Below are 20,476 nucleotides of genomic sequence, written 5' to 3' on the forward strand. Positions count from 1 at the left end.
CCAATGTTGGGGCAGGTTGCTCTTTTGATCCCATCATCACTTTCTTTCTACTTTCTTCACGCCTAACCTCTGAAAAAGCCTCCCTGAGACTTGGCAGGGGTTTAATGCCCATGATTCGGCCTCTAACATCATCCAATTCCCTGTTTAGTCCTAGGAAGAACTTGAACAGTCTCTTTTGTTCCACAATTTGCCTGTATGTTGCTGCATCATCCGAACATTTCCATGAGTGAGTCTCAAATAAGTCAAGTTGCTGTCAATACCTTGTGAGTGTGTTGTAATACTGAGTAACTGACTGCTCTCCTTGGCGGAAGTCATGTAGAGCTGATTCAACCTGAAACAGTTCTGAAGTATTTTCAGAACTTGAGTAAGTTTCTTTGGCTGCATCCCATATGTCCTTTGCAGTCCCAAACAGCAAGAAATTTTCGCCTATGTCATTGTTCATGGAATTGATAAGCCATGACATGATCATGCTGTTTTCAATCTTCCACTTCCTGAAACCCGGTTCTGTAGTTTCTGGCATGACTGCTTCTCCAGTGAGGTACTCATCCTTTCCTTTACCGCAAATGAACAGCAACACAGATTGTGACCACTGTAAATAGTTATGGCCATTTAATTTGTGTCCTGTGATGAGAATAGGAGAGGAATCATTGCCACCAAGGTTTGGAATTTCAGATCTGCCCCCTGATTCTGGTGACGTGACGCTGGATACTTGTGATGATGCCATTCCGTATTTTGTCATGGACCGGAAAGGTAGAAGAACACTTCCCAAGGCACGTGCAGGGACTGGAGTTGAGAAAAAATAGCCGGAGGACGCCGGAAAATCTGATCAGAGGGCCCGCGGAAGCAAAAGAACCCCAAAAGAGGCACGTGCAGGGCTTGGATTGCACAAACAGGAAGGAAGGGTGGCTGGTCGGCGTCAGGCGAGCTTGGAGGAGGAAGCGCGTCGCCGGAAAGTGGCTCACACGCCCTCACGCGCCGGCGCGTGAGATGCAGTCGCCGGACGGAAAAACGCGCGTGGGCGGCGCGTGGATGGGTTTCTGGTTCCGGTGCTTTGGGACAAATTGGAGATCTCCTCCAGGCGCTCCTTGCGGTGTAGAAAAAACCGTCGCCGGAAAGTTCGCCGGAAAATTTTGCCGGCGGTGAGTGTTTTCTGATGACGATTCGACTGATCGGAAAGCGTTTTCTCCTTTGGCTCTAAGAACAGGGACTGATGACCGGAATGAGAGAGAGAGATGATCGGATTGAGATATGGCTAGAGAGATTTGGCCAGAATGAGTGATGGCCTGAATAAGAGGTGGCCAGAAGGGATTAGGGTTTCAGAAAACTGGCTCTGATACCATGAAGAATTTCTGAACTCCTTTATTGATGAATAATCGGTACACACCATACACATATATATACACAAATGACTGAATAAGAAAGAATCAATCTAGCTTAATTCTCTCCTAAAATTAGGAAACTAAATCATAAGGAAATATCCTAAATGATCTCTCCTTTTTTATTCCTAAATTAAAGTCCTAACTTTGGCATTATTTCAACAATATTGATCTACAGTCTCAATAAAAACATCAGAATAACTCTTATAATTTATCCTCAACTTCTAGTAAAATATCCCTATAATTTTCTATTACATTCACATTGTTTTATTGTGAGCGTTTATGCTGACTTCTAATTTAGAGGTCAGCCAGTGGAATAGTAAGCCATCCAGGTTCATGGGGGATTGAAGCAAAGCAAGAGGCAAGAGAGCTGGAGAAAGTGACATAAGGGAGATGGAAAAAGTGGCAGTGCTAACCTGTGGGAAGCTGACACATAGGAAGACCTTAAATTTAAAGAGACTCTTGAAAAGCAAGAGCAAGTTTCAGTTTTATTCATCTGTACTCTATGAAGTGAAGCTTTTTATAGTGGCCCAAAAAGTAACTCCTGTTACTTGTAATATGCTGAGATGGACACTGTCAGAGATGGTGACTGTCTTGCACACGCTGGTGGATCCCACCTACTCTGGTTAAATTGGGCATGATGCATGTCAATCCTGCCTTATGAACCTCCTACTCTGGAAAGAAAAAAAAAAAACACAAACCATCCCAAAGTACGCATTGCTGGAAGGGTCAGTTCTGCTAGTAAGGTACACCAACCCCATATTCATTGGAACCCCAAGTTTTCTTTGCAGCTTAGAAAAGTATATTAGTATGAGAGCATTGTGTTAAGGAAGTATCGGGCACAAGAGATTATTAGCCATCTTGAAGGAACATAGACCAATTTTCTAGGCAACAAGGACATAGTCATTCCCTTTGGACGCATATGGCATTGCCTTTAGAGGTGAGTTAGGAGTTGTAACAACCTCCATGACAAGCATTCCCATTTCATGGGCATCTAAAGTATTTGGTCATCTACTCATAAGTAGACATCCATGTCCAAAAAATGCAACACTATTACAGAGGAAAAGATACGGAGGTGGTTATGCAGTACATTCATCCAAAGGTAAGAGACATCTGGCATGCCAGTGGAAATTGAAAATTGTTTTGTTTATGTTGGAAAACCGAAACTGATATGGAAAGAAATAACTTTGTAAAGCTATAAATTATTTATTAGTTGTCAATCTTTGTATTTTTAGGAAAGTAATTGTTAGGAGTTGTTCTTTCCTTTTAATCAGTGATTTAGTTTCCTAATTTGAAGGATTTGTATATGCTGTAAACTCTATAAAAGAATAATCTCAATGAAAGAATATTATTCCCATGAAACCCTATTCTTCAGCTTGGTATCAGAGCTAGCAATTTGCTTGCCAAAATCCTCCTTCTTCCTCTCTTTCAATCCCTATTCTCTAAAATCGTGTCGGATATTTCAAACAAGTCCATTACTGTTCCTCAACCTCCTCTGAACAATCCCATCATCACTGATTCTTCAAAAATCAGTCCTACCACCTCGGAATCTCACTCTATCCAAATCACCACGATTCGCTTGAATGGTGACAACTTTCTGAGATGGTCTCAATCAGTTCGGATGTACATCAGAGGACGTGGAAAGATGGGCTACCTGATGGATGAAAAGAAGGCTCCTACAGTGGATGATCCGAACTATGCTATATGGGATGCTGAGAATTCCATGGTGATGACATGGCTTGTGAATTCTATGGAAGAAGACATTAGCTCTAATTACATGTGCTATCCAACAGCACAAGAGCTTTGGGAGAATGTAAATCAGATGTATTCTAATTTAGGGAATCAATCACAGATCTTTGAATTAACCCTCAAACTTGGTGAGATACGACAAGGGGAGCATCTTCTTGCATTGCTGAAATCCAACTTGACATCCGGTACTTCTAGTGTTTCTTTGGCACACACAGGTAATGAATTATATGCTCTATCTTGTTGTTTTAAATCTACTCCATGGATAATCGATTCTAGAGCATCCGACCACATGACCAATTCCTCAAACATGTTTGAATCCTATTCACCGTGTCCTGGAAATAAAAAGGTTCGGATAGCTGATGGTAATTTCTAACCTATTGCAGGAAAAGGTCTAATAAAAATCTCTGAGGGAATAGATCTTAAATTTGTTCTCCATGTTCCTAAACTTACTTGTAATCTCTTGTCTGTTAGCAAATTATCTAGAGATTCTAATTGTTGTGTTATCTTCTATGAATCCCATTGTATTTTTCAGGACCAGAGCTCGGGGAAGACAATTGGTAGTGCTAGGATGATCAATGGTCTCTATTATTTCAAGGATAATTTACCTAGTAATAAAATTGCTCAAGGACTAAGTAGTATTAGTTCTCTTTCTGTTCGTGATCAAATAATGGTTTGGCATTGCAGATTAGGTCATCCTAGTTTCTCTTATTTAAAACATTTATTTCTAGTGTTATTTCAAAAGGTTGATCATTTATCATTTCAATGTGAAAGTTGTTTATTGGCAAAGAGCCAACGAAAAACTTACATTCCAAAACCCTACTATGCATCAAAACCATTTTATCTTTTTCACAGTGATGTTTGGGGACCTTCAAAAGTAACCACAATTTCAGGAAAAAAATGGTTTGTGACCTTTATAGACGACCATACACGTCTTTGTTGGGTATATTTAATGAGGGAAAAATCTGAAGTCGAAAGGATTTTTAAAGAATTTTACAGAATGATTGAAAACCAATTTCAAACAAAAATCAGTATTTTGAGATCTGATAATGGGACCGAGTACTTTAATAAAGTTTTGGAAACCTTTTCAAACGAGAAAGGAATTTTACATCAATCCTCGTGTTCTGATACCCCTGAACAGAATGGAATAGCTGAACGTAAAAATAAACACTTGTTAGAAGTAGCATGGGCTATGATGTTTTACATGAATATTCCAAAATACTTATGGGGGGATGCCATACTAACTGCTTCATATCTAATCAATAGGATGCCTACAAAAATTTTGCAATATACCACTCCTTTGGAGTGCTTGAAAAAGGTATTTCTAGAATCTCGAATTAATTCTGAATTACCCTTGAAAATATTTGGTTGCACTGCATATGTACACATTCCAAAAAGGTCAAGATCTAAGTTAGACCCAAGAGCAGAAAAATGTGTTTTTGTAGGATATACTCCTAATAAAAAGGGTTACAAATGTTTTAATCCCCTTACAAAACATTTTTACACAACTATGGATGTTTCCTTTATGGAAAATGTCACATATTTTACCAAAAATTTACTTCAAGGGGAGAAATTAGTGGAACCAAATTGTTGGGAAATTGTTGAACCTTTGCCTAGTGTAATTCTTGATATCTCTCTTGAAAAAGAAAATAAGGAAATTAAGCCTACTGAATCCGAATTTGAAATTGGTCTGTCAGAAGAAGAAATACTACGAATGAAAAAAAAATAAAAACAATCTTGAGCCTGTGGTTTATTCAAGGAAAAAAGTCCCTGGAAAAAGTAAAGACCAGCCGATCATCCTAGCACATGGTCAACCGAAAGCCTTGGGCAATGGCTCTCTAAATGTCTCAGGTAACCCTCCTTCTATTCCTACTCATATACATGCTTCTTCTTCTTCTGTTACTGATCTAAGTTTACCATCACACTTTGGTCCAAGTCCAGAAATATCTGCACTCGAACCCGGTTTAGGATTAGCCCCAATTGTTCCTACATAGGACCTTGACCTTGATCTCCCTATTGCTCTTAGAAAGGGAATCCAAGCCTACACTAAACATCCCATTGCCAAATATATCTCCTATAGTAACCTTTCTGACAACTATAGAGCATTCACTACAAATATTTCAAAACTTGTGGTACCTAGAAATATTCAAGAAGCACTAGATGAACCGAGTTGGAAATTGGCAGTGTTTGAGGAAATGAATGCCTTAAAAAAGAATGGCACTTGGGAGGTTGTAGATTTACCAAGGGAAAAAAAAGTTGTAGGGTGCAAATGGGTGTTTACAATAAAGAGTAAAGCAGATGGAAGTATTGAGAGATACAAAGCCAGACTTGTGGCAAAGGGTTTTACTCAAACCTATGGGATAGACTACCAAGAGACTTTCGCCCCCGTAGCTAAAATAAACTCGATTAGAGTTTTGTTGTCCCTTGCAGTAAATTCCAATTGGCCCTTACACCAATTGGATGTTAAAAATGTCTTTCTTAATGGAGACCTAGAGGAGGAAGTGTTCATGAGTCCTCCACCTGGTTTTGAAGAAAGTTTTGGAGTTGGGAAAGTGTGCAAATTGAAGAAGTCCTTATACGGACTGAAGCAGTCACCTAGAGCTTGGTTTGAGCGCTTTGGCAAAGTAATAAAGCATTATGGATATACTCAAAGTCAAGCTGATCACACGATGTTCTACAAACGTTCAAATGAAGGTAAAGTAGCCATCTTAATTGTGTATGTTGACGATATTGTGTTAACTGGGGATGATTGCAATGAACTAGAGAAGCTGAAAGGGAAACTTGCTGAGGAATTTGAGATTAAGGACCTGGGGGCATTAAAATACTTTCTTGGGATGGAGTTTGCTAGGTCCAAAGAAGATATCTTTGTAAATCAACGGAAGTATGTTCTTGATCTTCTTGATGAGACAGGTATGTTAGGATGTGAGCCTGCTAAAACACCTATAGAGCTGAATGTAAAACTGCAACCTACAAAAGCCAAGAATGTGAAGGACCGGGATCGTTATCAGAGACTTGTTGGGAGATTGATTTACCTATCTCATACACGCCCTGACATAGCATTCTCAGTGAGTATGGTTAGTCAGTTTATGCATGCGCCTAGACCAGAGCATTTTGAAGCTGTTTACAGGATTCTAAGGTATCTAAAGGGGACACCAGGTAGAGGTCTTTAGTTCAAGTCACGAGGACACCTACAAATTGAAACATACACCGATGTAGACTGGGCTGGAAGCATAGTGGATCGAAGGTCCACCTCTGGGTACTGTTCATTTGTAGGTGGCAACTTGGTTACGTGGCGAAGTAAAAAAACAGAACGTGGTTGCTAGAAGTAGTGTTGAGGCTGAGTTTAGAGCTGTAGCTCATGGTATTTGTGAGATTATGTGGATAAGAAGATTACTGGAAGAGTTAAAGATGACAGGTTCATCTCTTATGAAGTTGTATTGTGACAACAAAGCAGTAATTTCAGTAGCTCACAATCCGATTCTCCATGACCGCACCAAACATGTGGAAGTGGACAAGCATTTCATTAAAGAGAAGATAGACAATGGATTGGTCTGTATGACCTATATCCCTACTGAAGAACAAGTGGTTGATGTCTTCACCAAAGGACTACACAAGAGGCAATTCGATTTTCTAGTTGGCAAGCTGGGTATGGAAGATATCTTTAAGCCAGCTTGAGGGGGAGTGTTGGAAAACCGAAACTGATATGGAAAGAAATAACTTTGTAAAGCTGTAAATTATTTATTAGTTGTCAATCTTTGTATTTTTAGGAAAGTAATTGTTAGGAGTTATTCTTTCCTTTTAATCAGTGATTTAGTTTCCTAATTTGAAGGATTTGTATATGCTCTAAACTCCATAAAAGAATAATCTCAATGAAAGAATATTATTCCCGTGAAACCCTATTCTTCAGCTGTTTATATGATTTTAAGTCCTAGGATATGTATCACAATGATGCCTACATGTTAGAAACTAGACACCTAGCAGACAATGACTATGCCCAATATTTTATTTAAATGCACCTTTGCAGAGAGGTGCATTAAAACCTTGCTAGCAGCCTAGCGATACTGACACCAATTAAAATGGAATATTTGAAAATAAGTTAAGGTATATTAAAACAACCTTTGACAGACGACGAAGAAGTTGATTGCACGTCCTCAGCATCACAAGCTTTCCACGTGCAAAGAGCTCTTGCTGTGTGTAATGGAAACACAAATTTAAGAAGAATGCATCATGGCCATGCATGGATAACATGAACTAAAGAATTTCACCACCCGACAATTACATCAGAGCATACCTTCCCCAATATATCTTGTTTACTCTCAATATAAGCGAAGATGTCTTTACAGTTTCTCATTGTAGACATTTCTGTTAAATCTTCCAATAGCTGGAATATCATACCACCCTCAACATGTTCTTTCTCACAAAGATACAGCACAATGTCTAGTAATAACCAAAAAAATTGAGAGAGAGAGAGAGAATAATTACAATAATGTCATTTAAGGGTAAAATTAATTCATTGAAGCATACATAAGATGTAATCAGGATAAACAACTGAAAAGATCAAAAGGTCAAGGAAAAAAGAAACATCCAAAAAGAGAAAGGAGAAAGCTAGCAAAGTGGTCAAAAGTCCAAAGCTCTTAAACCTTTTCTTTGGAAGAAAAACAAATATCTTCATGCATTAAATAATAAATATAAGAAGGATGAGCAATCCTTCAAAGATGTACAAATGTTGGTTCGAAAGTGTTAGCCTAGGATTGAGTAATCTCAATTTTGATGAGAACAAAGCAAAGGTTAAAAAACAGTAATAAGTCTATTGTTTAAGTGCATAGGTTCAAAAGGATTGCATTATCATATATACTACAAAATTCAAGTATCTCTTTCAAGAAGCAAGACAATTTGCAAGACTTGAGAGGAAGGTGCAAGAGGACCTTATAATTTTCATGAAGACCTTAGTTAAGCTTGTCTTTGAGCTGTTTTGCATGTAATTGAAGTTTTTTGTGCTCCAAGTGAGGATGGCAAGACTTACCTAGTCTAAGAGACTACCTTGAACCTCAAACTTTTCATGAAAATATCTTATGTTTCTTAACAACATTACCGACTTAAATGAAGTGCCTTAGAAGTTATTTATACTTGAAAAGTTCTCAAAATATCGATTAAGATTTGTTCAAAGGTGGTCTAAATTCATGTGTTAGTAAAAGAAGGTCTTAGTCCCAAAACAATGCATGAACTTTGAGGAATATATTGGGTGAGAGAACAAGTGGACAACCACTTGGATGTCAAATTGCTATGTTTTAGTTGGGGAAGTTATTGTCTAGCATGTGGATGACCACATGGTTGCGCCCACTTGCTAACATGGACAACCATATTGTTGGTCAGAAAGTCCTTGATTTTAGGACACGAAATATACACAGAGAATCTCACAACCATATATCTGTGTGTGTATGATATATATAAAGAATGTTGGATGAGGAAATTATGGACACAAGCAAAACAAAATCGTGTATTGCCGTTTATATTTGGCAATAGCATGTAAATCAAATCAGAATTGTATATTTTCATTCATATATTTGGCAATACCGTGTGATCTACATGGAAAACCTAGTGGTGGTAGGAGCCTATAAATAAAGGTCTCCTCTCCTCATTCTAGCCATCCTAGAGTTGAGAGAAAAAGAGTGGTACAACTCTTTTGAGTGAAAAAGTGAGGTTCTCTTGAGAGTTAGAGAACTATGATCACTCCTTTAATACCCATCTATCTAGGATTACCTAAAGAACATCCATCAAAGTTTAACTTTACCAAACCTTCCTAAGGGGTAACAAATGAATCATAACTTTCTTTTTTGACATGTTCAAGTAGCAAGCACTCTTCCAATCGAGCATTCAAATATATAAAGGAATATCCACAAAAGGTTCAACAATCAAGGTCCATACAAAAGAAAAGAAGAAAATCCACTCACGAATGGGATCCACAGACTCTATTTATCCTCAAACATCTATGCATTCCTCTCTAACCATATGAACCATATCAAGGATAAGATAGCCACCTACCAAAGAGTCTTCCCTTTTGATAGGCTGCCAAAGCCTTTAAAGAAGATTCTCAACATCTCTATGCCTTTGGGAGGAACCCACTTGAGATTGGCTATGCCGAACAATCTATGCCAAAGTTCTAGTGTAGTGGGACAACGAAGAAAAAGATGATTAGGTGATTCTTTACTATTTGATCACACAACACACTAATCTAGGTTGAGAGGTAAGGCCTCCTCAATTGAAGTAAATCATTGGCATTAACCTTCTTATTAGTCAGAAGCTAACCGAAAGCCTTGAGCTTTGGTGGAGCTCTTAAGTTCATTAACTTAATGGGAGCAAAAGGGTTCAAGACAAGAGAAGCAAGATAAACTAAGAGGGCTTTATAGAATGAGCTCATAGAGAAAAGCCCTAAGGGAGTCAAAAACCAAACCCTTTCATCTAAAAAGGAAGGTGATTACACATGTAATAAGGTGGAAAGGAGGCTACATAGTTAATTCCTCAAGCTCTAGATCAGAAATGTTCCATCAAAAATTGAAATTCTAAGATTGACAAGTAGAGGATCGATCTACAGTTGATGAAACAGGCACATTTCTACACCTTATAACTGTAAAAAAAATTGGAAATTGAAACTTGAGAGGTCATTTGCCCAACCAAGTATCCTCTTAAAACAAATTTTAGTGTCATCTCCCACTAAGTACTAAGTAAATATAGAAAAATTGTCAAGAATCTGAGAAATAGCTTTTCAAGAACAATGATATGACTTCCTAACAACAATGTTGGCATCACAACCATTGGAGTGCAACCCATAAATACTTAGATGACTCTATGCCAAAAAGTGGTGTTCTCTATAGGTAACCTCACAAATACTTATCTAGAAGGGCTTTATTCCTTAAGGAGATTCTCCCTAACCCCAATCCTCCATCCCTTTTGGGTTTGCACACATGATCCCAACCAACTAGGTGATCTCTTTTCCCTTTCCCAAAACCTTACCAAAGAAAGTCTCTTGCAATTTCTCAATCCTAGAGGCCACTTTAATTGGGACCTTAAAAATTGAAATGAAATAAGTAGGGATAGATGATAAACAAGATTGAAGCAATGGAGGGCAACGTGGTTCCTTACAAAGGAATAGAGGGTTGAAGCTCCTCTCTTGACTAGTCTATCAGCTTCTTGTTGTGCCTCTCTAGACCTCCTGAATAGATCACACCTCACTATTCTGGACAGGTCTAATATCCTCTTAATCCAATGATTTTATCTACAAGAGGGTAGGAAATTTTCTTGTACCTTAAGTCAACAAGGAAAGTACTATTGTCGACCCCCTTCCACCATTTTTGAGACTCCCAAAGAAATGAATGTCGTGAGACCATCCAATACTACTATCATAGCCAAATGCTCACTAGTGAAAGACTAACAAAGCAACGCCTATGATTGCACTATTATTTCGAATTTCATAGTTAACAATGATCTTTAAAATTGAGAATATTACAAAGTACAAAAACAAAAAGTTATAGGATAAGAGAAGGCGAGGGCTTTTCTTCTCTTATGGTTTTTCATTTCTGTACTTTGTAATATTCCCAATTTTAATGATCACTGTCAATCGTGAAATTAGAAATAATAGTGCAATCACATCAGTTTTGGGTCAATTTCTTCTTTGTATCAACATTCATTCATTTGGGAATCTCAAAAATGGTGAAAAGGAGTCAACAACAGTACTTTCCTTGTTGACTCAAGATACAAGAAAATTTCCCACCATCTTGTAGATAAGATCATTGGATTAAGAGAACATTGGACCTATCTAGAATAGTGAGGTGCACTAATGATCAGGACATCCCATATGAACTACTGCATTGTTACTACTTCTGGACTTTACAATTTGGATTGTTTTCAGGACATTCCTGCAGTTGTTTCCTTAGTTATTGTGCACTAATGATCAAATTCTGCTTCACATTGTGGTAGCACTGAATGTGTTTGTTTGTCAAGAGTATTCTATTTCTACTTGCTCAAGAGTGACACTGGGATTATTAATTTATTACTTGACATGATGATATGTAAACATACTGGGTAAGTAGATTTATTTGCTTATTCTTACTTCATGTTCAGATTGCATAATGTTATTATCATCTATCTATTGGTACACAACCATGTTATGCTTAATGATATGTTGAATACTTGATTTGTTGCTTGCACACACCACATGCCCCAAGTCAATGCATTTTTCTACATGCTAGGAGCCCATGCTCTTTTTTATCTTAATTTGATGATTTTCAAGAAGCAACTGAAGAGTAAAGTTAATTGCTTTATTCTAGTTCTCATTTCAGTTTTCTTAGAGTCAATCAATCTATAGAAGGAAAGAAATGCATTTCAATTTTCTATTTGGCTACTTAACTAAAGAACTTATCTGGTTTCTAGGTATTTTATCACACTTTATGGGATGACTTCATAATTCCCTTCATGCATCGGGATGCTGAATCCAAGATGAGATATCTTGCATTCAAACTTTGGGTATTTGACAATTTTTCTTTTTATGCATTATTTACAAAAATAGTAAAAGCATGTACAGACCCAAAAGGCGTGGAATTTGACTCTGGATTGCTTCCTCATCATCAATTGATTGCCCATAATGCATAATTTTCTCCCCTGATTGAACGGCACATGACTGCACAAAATACAAGCAATTTAAGTCACCGAACGGATACACAGTACAGGGATGGTAGAGAAGAAGCAAATGAAGCAATTAATGTCTCAAATGAAGAAGAAGAAGAAGAAACAGCAATTAATGTCTCAAATGCAGCATATTGCCCACATGGTAGAGAATTTCTCAAGATCCAACAAGAAAAAAAAAATACTGACAAAAATATATAATGGCAAGAAATTTCCACCAAACTTTTCTAGCTATGAGGCTTGATACTTAGCCAACTCGTCCCCTACATGGCTGACCGCTGTAGGAAGAGCAACCATACCCCCTAAAAGGTCAGGAATTTTGTCAATCCAAACACCATCTCCAAGACCCTCTTGCTTTGAGATAACCAGGATAGAACAATGTCTTGACCCTTTCTACATGAAAATCATTAGTACCCAAGAGAAGAGACTCTTCTTTTTCTCTTGCTTATGGAGACCTAGATCAACCAATCAATAAGCTGATAGGATGGCCAAGAGAGAAGCCCCTTCCTCTATTGATTTTATTGGGATCTCATGCCTATGCCGCCGCCGCTGCCCCCCAGAGTTTTATTGCTCTTTTCCCATAAGGTCGGGAAGCCAAAGACTTTCTACTATAGGGACTTCTCTTTTGCTTTTCTATTTTTATACTCTTGAATACGTCTCTTTTTTTTTTTTTTTTGGGGGGGGTGGGGGTTGGGAAGGATTTCTCATCCTTCTTTCTTTTGACAATTACTTACTTTTCTATTAGAAAACTTGTATAGTTTCTCATCAAAAAATTATTAATGCCCACATCTGCTTCCTCCATCAATACTTCCATTGAGCCTAATATCCCAATTTCAATGATTACAGTAAAATTGATTAGTTTGGCAAAGAGCATTATTATTTTTTTTTTATAGGAAACGACAAAGGAATATATTGATAAAAAGGAAGTACAAGAGAAGGATGAGGAATCCTCCCATCAGAAAAAAAACAAAACTATAAGGAATCAAATATAAGAAAATACAAAGAAAAAACAAGCAAACACTCTAGTTAGACCAACCCATTGGGATTACACATGGCTAACCAATCAAGTTGTAACACGTTAAGAGGAATCCCCTTAAAAACCTTAGAACAAAAAGCCCAAAGAGAAGTTAGGAAACGAATAGAATCCCAAAGATTCTCTAAATTCCTTGCTTTATCCTAAAAAATCCTTGCATTTCTTTCCCGCCACACCACCCACATTAACGCGATGCACGCATCTTGCCATAAAACAATCCCTCTCTTAGAAGATCCAAAACCATTAAAATTAGTAGATAACATGTCAGAGATGCTCCTTGGGAGGACCCAATCCGTCTTTGCTAATTGAAATAATCTGTGCCACAACCCCATCATCAAAGAGCAATGGAGAAAAAGATGATCTACTGTTTCTCCATGCTTCATGCACAACTTATAAATGTCGGGACTAAGTGTTTTGTAGGGTCTTCTCAACTGTAGCAAGTCATTAGTATTAACCTTCTTGTGAGCCACCAACCAGACAAAGGACTTGACTTTGAAGGGGACTTGAGAATTCCAGACGAACTTAGTAGGGAAAACTGGAGGCGAATCAGAAAATTGAGATAAAGCAAGAAAGGAAGATTTGACTGTAAAAAGTCCTGAAGGAGATAAAGACCAGGATCTCATATCTGGAACCGAAGGTGATATATGTAAACGATCAAGAGACCGCATGAGGCCTTCTAAATCTTCTATCTCAGAATCAGAAAGATTTCGACGAAACTTAAAGTTCCAAGAGAATGGGCGAGTAGATCCAAGAATTGAAGAAATAGGAGTATTTTTATCCGTTTAAGTAGTCTTGGATATTGGACCCCCAAAGGTTGGTCCCCCCACCACAAGTCTTCCCAGAACCGAATTCTATTCGTCTCCTACCACAAACTGAGTAAATTTGGAAAACTCTTGGGAGACTTGTGCAATGGCCTTCCAAGGACAACGATGTGACCATCTGACTATATTGTTGGCATCCCAACCTGGAGTGTGATCTATAAATGCTTAAAATAACCTGATGCCACAGAGTTGAACCCTCCCTAGGATATCTCCACAACCACTTCCATAAGAGAGCGAAATTCCTTATAGAAATCTTTCCAAATCCCAATCCCCTTTTCGTCTTCGGCTTACACACTACATCCCAACTAACCAGATGATCTCTTTTGCCTTCCCCAACCCCTGACCATAAAAAATCTCTTTGCAATCTCTCAATTTTTGCTGCCACTGAGGTGGGAATCTTAAACAAGGAGAGAAAGTAACATGGCATATGGGTGAGACAAGATTGAATGAGAGTTATCCTGCCTCCAAAAGATAAATACGTCTTTTGCCACCCATCTAATCTTCTTGAGATCCTCTCAATCACAGGATCCCAAAAACCACACGACTTGGGATTCCCTCCCAGAGGAAGACCCAGATAGAGTATAGGTCACCCAGAAGCCTTGCAGTCAAGCATCTCGGCCAACCTAGAAAGATAATTATGTTCAAGATTAATGCCATAGATATTACTTTTGTCAAGGTTAACTTTCAGCCCAGAAATATGCCCAAACACTAGCAAAACACTCTTGAGGGTCATCATATCCTCTTCTCGAGTACTAGAAAAGAAGATGGTATCATCTGCAAATTGTAAATGGGATACCCTTGTTCTGTTCCTACCCACCCTGAAACCCTCCAAGACATTTCTTTCCTCAGCTCTCAATAACATCCTACTCCATGCATCTGCAACTAAAGTGAACAAAAAAGGGGATAAAGGATCTCCTTGTCATAAACCTCTAAATGCCTTAACCCACCCTTTCGCGTTACCATTCACTAGGATTACAAAAGATACCGAGGACAAACAGCCTCTCATCCATTTCCTCCATCTAGGACTAAACCCCTTCATCTCCAACACATGATCCAAAAAACCCCAACTCACATGGTCATAAGCCTTTTCAAAGTCAATTTTGAAGACAACTCCTTCTTCCCCTGATCGTCTTTTCTCATCCACTATCTCATTGGCTATGAGAACTGCATCCAAAATTTGTCTCCCTTGAACAAAAGCTCCTTGAGTAGAATGGATGGTTTCGTGAAGTACCCCTCTTAGACGCCTTGCTAACACTTTGGCTATTATCTTGTAAAGACTGGTGATCAAGTTAATAAGTCTATAGTCTGAGATTTTCTTTGACATGCTTTTTTTGGGTAACAGAACTATGAAGGAAGCGTTAGTGCTTTGATTGATAATCTCACTCCTGTGAAACTCTGCAAACACTCTCACTAGATCCTCCTTGATCACTTCCCAACAATCTTGAAACACTGCAAAGGGGATTCCAACCTAGACGCACTCTCACCAGATATAGGGGAACAATCTAAGTCTTCCACTCTCCAAGGCTCTCTAGAAGGACTCGTGTAGAGTTTTTCAAAATACCTTAATATCTCCTCTTTGATGCTCTCTGAATTATTCAACATTAGACCTCTTTCATTCTCCAACACCTTGATAAATTTCCTATTTCGCCTGCCATTAGCCACTTTATGAAAAAAAATTGAGTTACAATTCCCTTTCTTAACCCATTTCACCCTAGCTTTTTGTCTCCAATGTATTTCTTCCCTCAAAATCAACTCCTCTAGCTCCCCTTTTCTTAAAGCTCTCTGGACTAAAAGTTCAGGGGATAGACCCCCTTCTCGCTCCAAGGTATCAAAGTTAGCTAAATCAGACAGGATACTTTTTTTCCTTTCATTTAGCTCTCCAAAAGAAGCCTTATTCCACTCTTTCAATTTGGCCTTAACGAATTGTAATTTCCTCATGAACTTGTGACCTTCCCCCATTTCCTTGAAACTCTCTCCACCAACTTCTAAAGCTCTCCTTAAAACTAGGATGTTGCAACCACATATTCTCAAACCTGAACGATGTTGGGCCCCACTTGAATGGATCGGTTTCCAAGACTATCGGCCAATGATCCGATGTTCATCTTGGAAGAACTTCTTTAAGACTTTGAGGAAATAATTGTTCCCACTCATTTGAGTAAAGGAAACGATCTAATGTCTTGCATACGGGATGCTCTTGCAAGTTTGACCAAGTGAATGGTGTGCTCCTTAAAGGTGAATCTATCAATTCACAATCTCTTATGAAATCATCAAAGTCCTTCATGCTTGGGGTTAAACTAGAACCTCCCAGTTTTTCTGAACTTCTCCTTATGACATTAAAATCGCAGCCCACACACCAACGCGGAGAAGAAAGACCAAAAATGTCTGAAAGCTCCACCTAAAAATCCTTCCTAAGTACTGAGTTGTTTGGGCCATAAACTGCAGATAACCATAATGATTTGCATCCATCCAATGCGAACTTGATTGAAACCGAAAAGGAGCCTAATACTACCTCCTCACTACGCAATTTTTTAGAGTCCCAAATAATCAAAATCCCACCCGAAGCCCCACTCGCCGAAAGGGCTGCCCAATCCTTATCTCTGACTGTCCATACACTACCCACAAACCTTCTATCACACTCCGCCTTTTTTGTTTCTTGAATCATCACTACATCCGGCTTTTCTGATCTCAGAAAATCTTTAACCACCCTTCGCTTTTTCCTTGAACCCAAACCCCCGGTATTCCAACTGATTATCTTCATGTATAAAACTTACTGACCCTAATCTCCAATCCAATTCCAACAGGTCTCACAATCCTGTGGAGCATCTGCTTTTCCTCTTGGAATATACCTTAATATCCAGAGACTTTAAAACCTCACACACTTTTGCCATTTTCTAGGGGGACAGTCCTTCTATTTGGAACTCACCCGAAGGGGAGCCCGCAGTAACTCCCTGATTAACTGTAACCATGTTGGAGGCCTTAATAGGCGAAATTGGTTTAGGCGAAAGAGGGTTGACACACTCGAACATCTGGTATGGAAAAGCAGGTTGGATTACCTCCATTTCTAGATTAGGGATATAAGTTTGACCTTCATAAGCATCGTCGTCTTTTTAGAAAAAAAAAATCAGAATTTACTCGATTTTCCATAGGAACCTGAGATTGAAAGGCTGAACCGGGAAGAATGGGAGCAGAAGGACTCAGAGAGGAATAAGTCAAACCACAAGAAGGGGGTATAGATGACGAAGGAGACTAAAAATGTGATGACGATATTACCTCCAGATTTTCCGCAACTATCAATCCACAATTCCCCATAAAGCTAGGCCCTTTACCTCTGATTTCTGGCGAAGAGGGCAAAACCATGACTGCTAAGCCACGAGAATCGGACCCCACTCGGCCCGATAATCCTTCCATGTCTTCGTCGAAGGAGAAATTGTTCAGAGTCGCTTCGTTTCTCAATGCCGAAGCCCCTTCCCCTAAACTCTTCTTTCGAAACCTTGGAAATCGACGAGAAAAGAGAGGACTTGCACTAGATCCTCGTTTTGCTTGAAAATCGACCCCTGAAGCCTCTTCCTTTGGGTCTTCTTCGCTGTCAGCCTAGTTCTTTCCATGCAATAGGGGCTCGCTGCAACACCGGATTCCCTATCGGCGCTCAGAGCTTAGGGGAAAGAGGGTTGACCACAGCTTGAATCGAACATCACCTTCTTCTTCGCGGAGCTACTCGACTGAACCTCAAGGAGTCCAGGAGCTGTTTTCCCCTTTCCGGCTATAGAAGGATCTTCTTCCTTTCGTAACGACACCACCGTCTCAATTGGGTTATTTTCTTCTAGGCTTAGGCCCAACCCCGACGGGCCTTTGGACTTGCAGCCCATTTTAGCAAATTTTGGACCAGTCTTAGACAGTGACTGGGCCTTCCTCTCATAGGCCCAACAGCCCACAACGGCGGTGGCCTCGTGTCCTCCGGCCCTATCTCCTCCCGCTTCCTCAGTCTCATTGACCGTCTTATTTGAATTCAAACAAGTCAGCGATGGAAACTGACAGCCCTTGCCACGTGTTCCCTCTGAGAAAAGCACAGCCATACCCCTTTCTCCCCCCTTCCTCAATCTGCTATCTTCCCCGACACGGTATCTTCCCCCCGTCGTTGATCTGACTCTCTCCCCTCGTCTTCCTCCACCTGTCCCCTAGTGAGATGCAAAAGCCTCCCGAGTCAGCTCACCCTTTACACTACCTCTCCGGCCTTCTTCATCTCCGACCACTACGACGGCAACTGTAAACACCCAATCCCCGTCTGTCACCTCTAACAAAGCTGGGAGGACTGCCCTATCCTTCATTGCGATTCTTAACCTCGCCCTGCTAAGATTGAACAACTTCAACATTCGCCAATCAATATCAGTTACCGTTCCCCATTGCTCCACAATTTTCTTCAGATATACCTCAGGCCATAGATGAAATGGCAACCCCCGTAATTCAATCTAGCCTCCTCTGAACTTCCCCTCTATTTCCGCATTTTCCTTCGGCGACCACCTTCGCAATTGGACTATATTCCTTTCCTCAACCCTTAAATTCCTCAAATCATGGAGAAAGATAGCTTCCTCAGTTGTTTCAACGAAAAATACTCCTTTTCCACCTGAAATGGGTACAATCGTTACAACGCCTTTCTTCCCTATGCTTCTCGCCACCGATCTTCCAACCTCAACCCAATTAACACTATCATCATTGTTTTCACATACCACGGTTTGCGCCCACCTCCCAACTGGAACAAGACCACCTCCTCTTGGTCCTTCACCACTAATTGCTTTCACGTAGGACCGGTGCAGAGAACCCACGTGATTGTGGGAACAGCTTTCCCCTCTAAATTTCCTTTCTTTTTCGACTGCATTCGAAGAGGGGACCACCATCATTGAAGACAGCGCGTTTTTAATATTCTACCAACCTTTGCCCTTGTTGCCCTCGGGAATAATCAAAAAAGAAGATTTTCTGTTGGTAGCGAACTCCGAGATCCTTATGAACCTTCCGTGGTTGTTGAAGCCAACTTCCATCAGGTGGACACTGCATTTTCCCCTGAACTTTCTGTTGAAACCCAGGTGGCTCTTCATTTCGATGGCTTTCGTCAGATGTTCAATCATCCACCCGACTGCATCCTTTTCAAAACCTAAGACAAAAACAGAGCCTCTACTGAGCTCTGTAATCGAGCACCACTTTCCTCCGTGCTCGCCTTCCAACCTAACCAAAGAGGTCTTCCTCTCCACCAAGACCTTCAACGTCTTCAACGCACTTCCCCTTGAAATCACCATTTTTTAGCAAAGAGCATTATGTCATGGACTTAGTCTTTCGTGTGGCACTTAGACAAGTCAAGACACTTGATCTTGCTAAGTCAGCCTTACTCCTGATGCTTGGCTTGCTAGGCTAAGATGCACTCGACTTAGAAGCTTTAAAGGGCATAGTAGGCAACACTTAAAGAATGGAAGCTTTATTGCTTTCAAAGGAAGTTATACAATGTTTGGAAGCTCACTTCCTTGGTACCTTGGCCTCACCAATTGAACTCTCTGAAACCTTGGAAGGTTCCTTACAATTCATGAATATTTTAGAACACCCAATACAATTCTATGTACAAGCCTATGTACAAGAATACACAAGAGACTTTTAAAACTCTCTGAAAGTCTTGGACTCTTCTCATGCCTTCTACCATGGTGTAGAGATGTGTGGACATCTCTAGGCTTCTCTAGAAGCTTCCACACTCTTCCCACTAATTTCTTAGTGTAGATGGCTCCAGAAGTTTCCAAAAACTTCCCTCCTTCTATATAAGCCCCTGGGGAGAGTCATTTATGCATCCTATGACACTCTCCCCCACCTAAATCGCAGACGTCCTCATCGCGCCCTCCGCTCAAAACCGCTTAATCTACTCCTGGAATTGTCATAGTTCGTCCCCTGGCTCCCAGCTAGCCTCGCTCTCTGGTAGTACCTTCCATTTCACCAAGTACTCTGTAGCCGAAGGCACCCCTCATCTCCTTATGACTCGATTTGCGATGATGTACTCTACCTCCTTATCATAGGAGTTCACTACAGTTGTAGGTGCCCTCTTAAATAACCCTCGGCTTGGATCATCCTTGTCTTCATGATATGGTTTTAAGTAACTCACGTGGAAGACAAGATGAATCTTCAACCTTGATGGCAACTCAACTTTATAGGATACCTTGCCAACCTTCCCAAGTATGGGGAAGGGTCCTTTGTACCTCCTCACAAGGCCCTTGTGCACCGGCCTTAGCAACTTGAATTGTTGAGGAAAGAGCTTGACAAGCACCATGTCTCCAATCTTATACTCTGTGTGACATCGCTTCTTGTTAGCCCACTTCTTCATTTTCTTAGCGGCCTTGTCCAAGTATGAGTGAGCTATATCGGCTTGCTCGTGCCACCCCTTAGCAAACTTGAAAGCCGCTGGACTTCCCCCCATATAGCCCATCGCTAGTGTGTGAGGAGTCGGTGGTTGCTGCCCCATAGCTAGCTCGAACGGGCTCTTGTTGGTCACCTCACTCCTTTGTAAGTTGTATGAGAATTGTACCACATCTAGCAACTTAGCCCAATCCTTCTAGTTGGCACTCACAAAGTGCCTTAAGTATAATCCCAACAAAGCATTCACCCTCAGTTTGCCCATCCGTCGGTGGGTGAAAGCTTGCAGAGAAATGAAGCTCGGAACCCATAAGCTTGAAGAGCTCCGTCTCAAACTTCCCAGTGAAGCGCAGGTCACAATCACTGATGATGTACTTAGGCAACCCCCAGTATTTAACCACGTGCTTAAGGAAAAGCCTTGTCGTCTCCTCCGTGGTGCA

At 40.1% G+C, this 20,476-nt stretch overlaps 1 protein-coding gene across 3 annotated transcripts in view; it reads right to left on the reverse strand.

The window, feature by feature from the left end:
• LOC100250474 (THO complex subunit 1) overlaps window positions 1-20,476 on the reverse strand; it is a 100,835-nt gene that overhangs the window by 63,002 nt on the left and 17,357 nt on the right. For 2 of the 3 annotated variants that reach the window (XM_010660775.3, XM_010660778.3), the window contains 3 exons: window positions 11,703-11,796; window positions 7,414-7,559; window positions 7,239-7,310 (listed from right to left, as the gene is read on the reverse strand). In XM_010660775.3, coding sequence (XP_010659077.1) covers window positions 7,239-7,310; window positions 7,414-7,559; window positions 11,703-11,796 — 312 coding nt within the window. The remainder of the gene's footprint in view (window positions 1-7,238; window positions 7,311-7,413; window positions 7,560-11,702; window positions 11,797-20,476) is intronic. The other variant, XM_019224377.2, reaches the window with a different exon arrangement.

The sequence above is a fragment of the Vitis vinifera genome, chromosome 13, assembly GCF_030704535.1.
Source record: "Vitis vinifera cultivar Pinot Noir 40024 chromosome 13, ASM3070453v1".
Taxonomy (NCBI): domain Eukaryota; kingdom Viridiplantae; phylum Streptophyta; class Magnoliopsida; order Vitales; family Vitaceae; genus Vitis; species Vitis vinifera.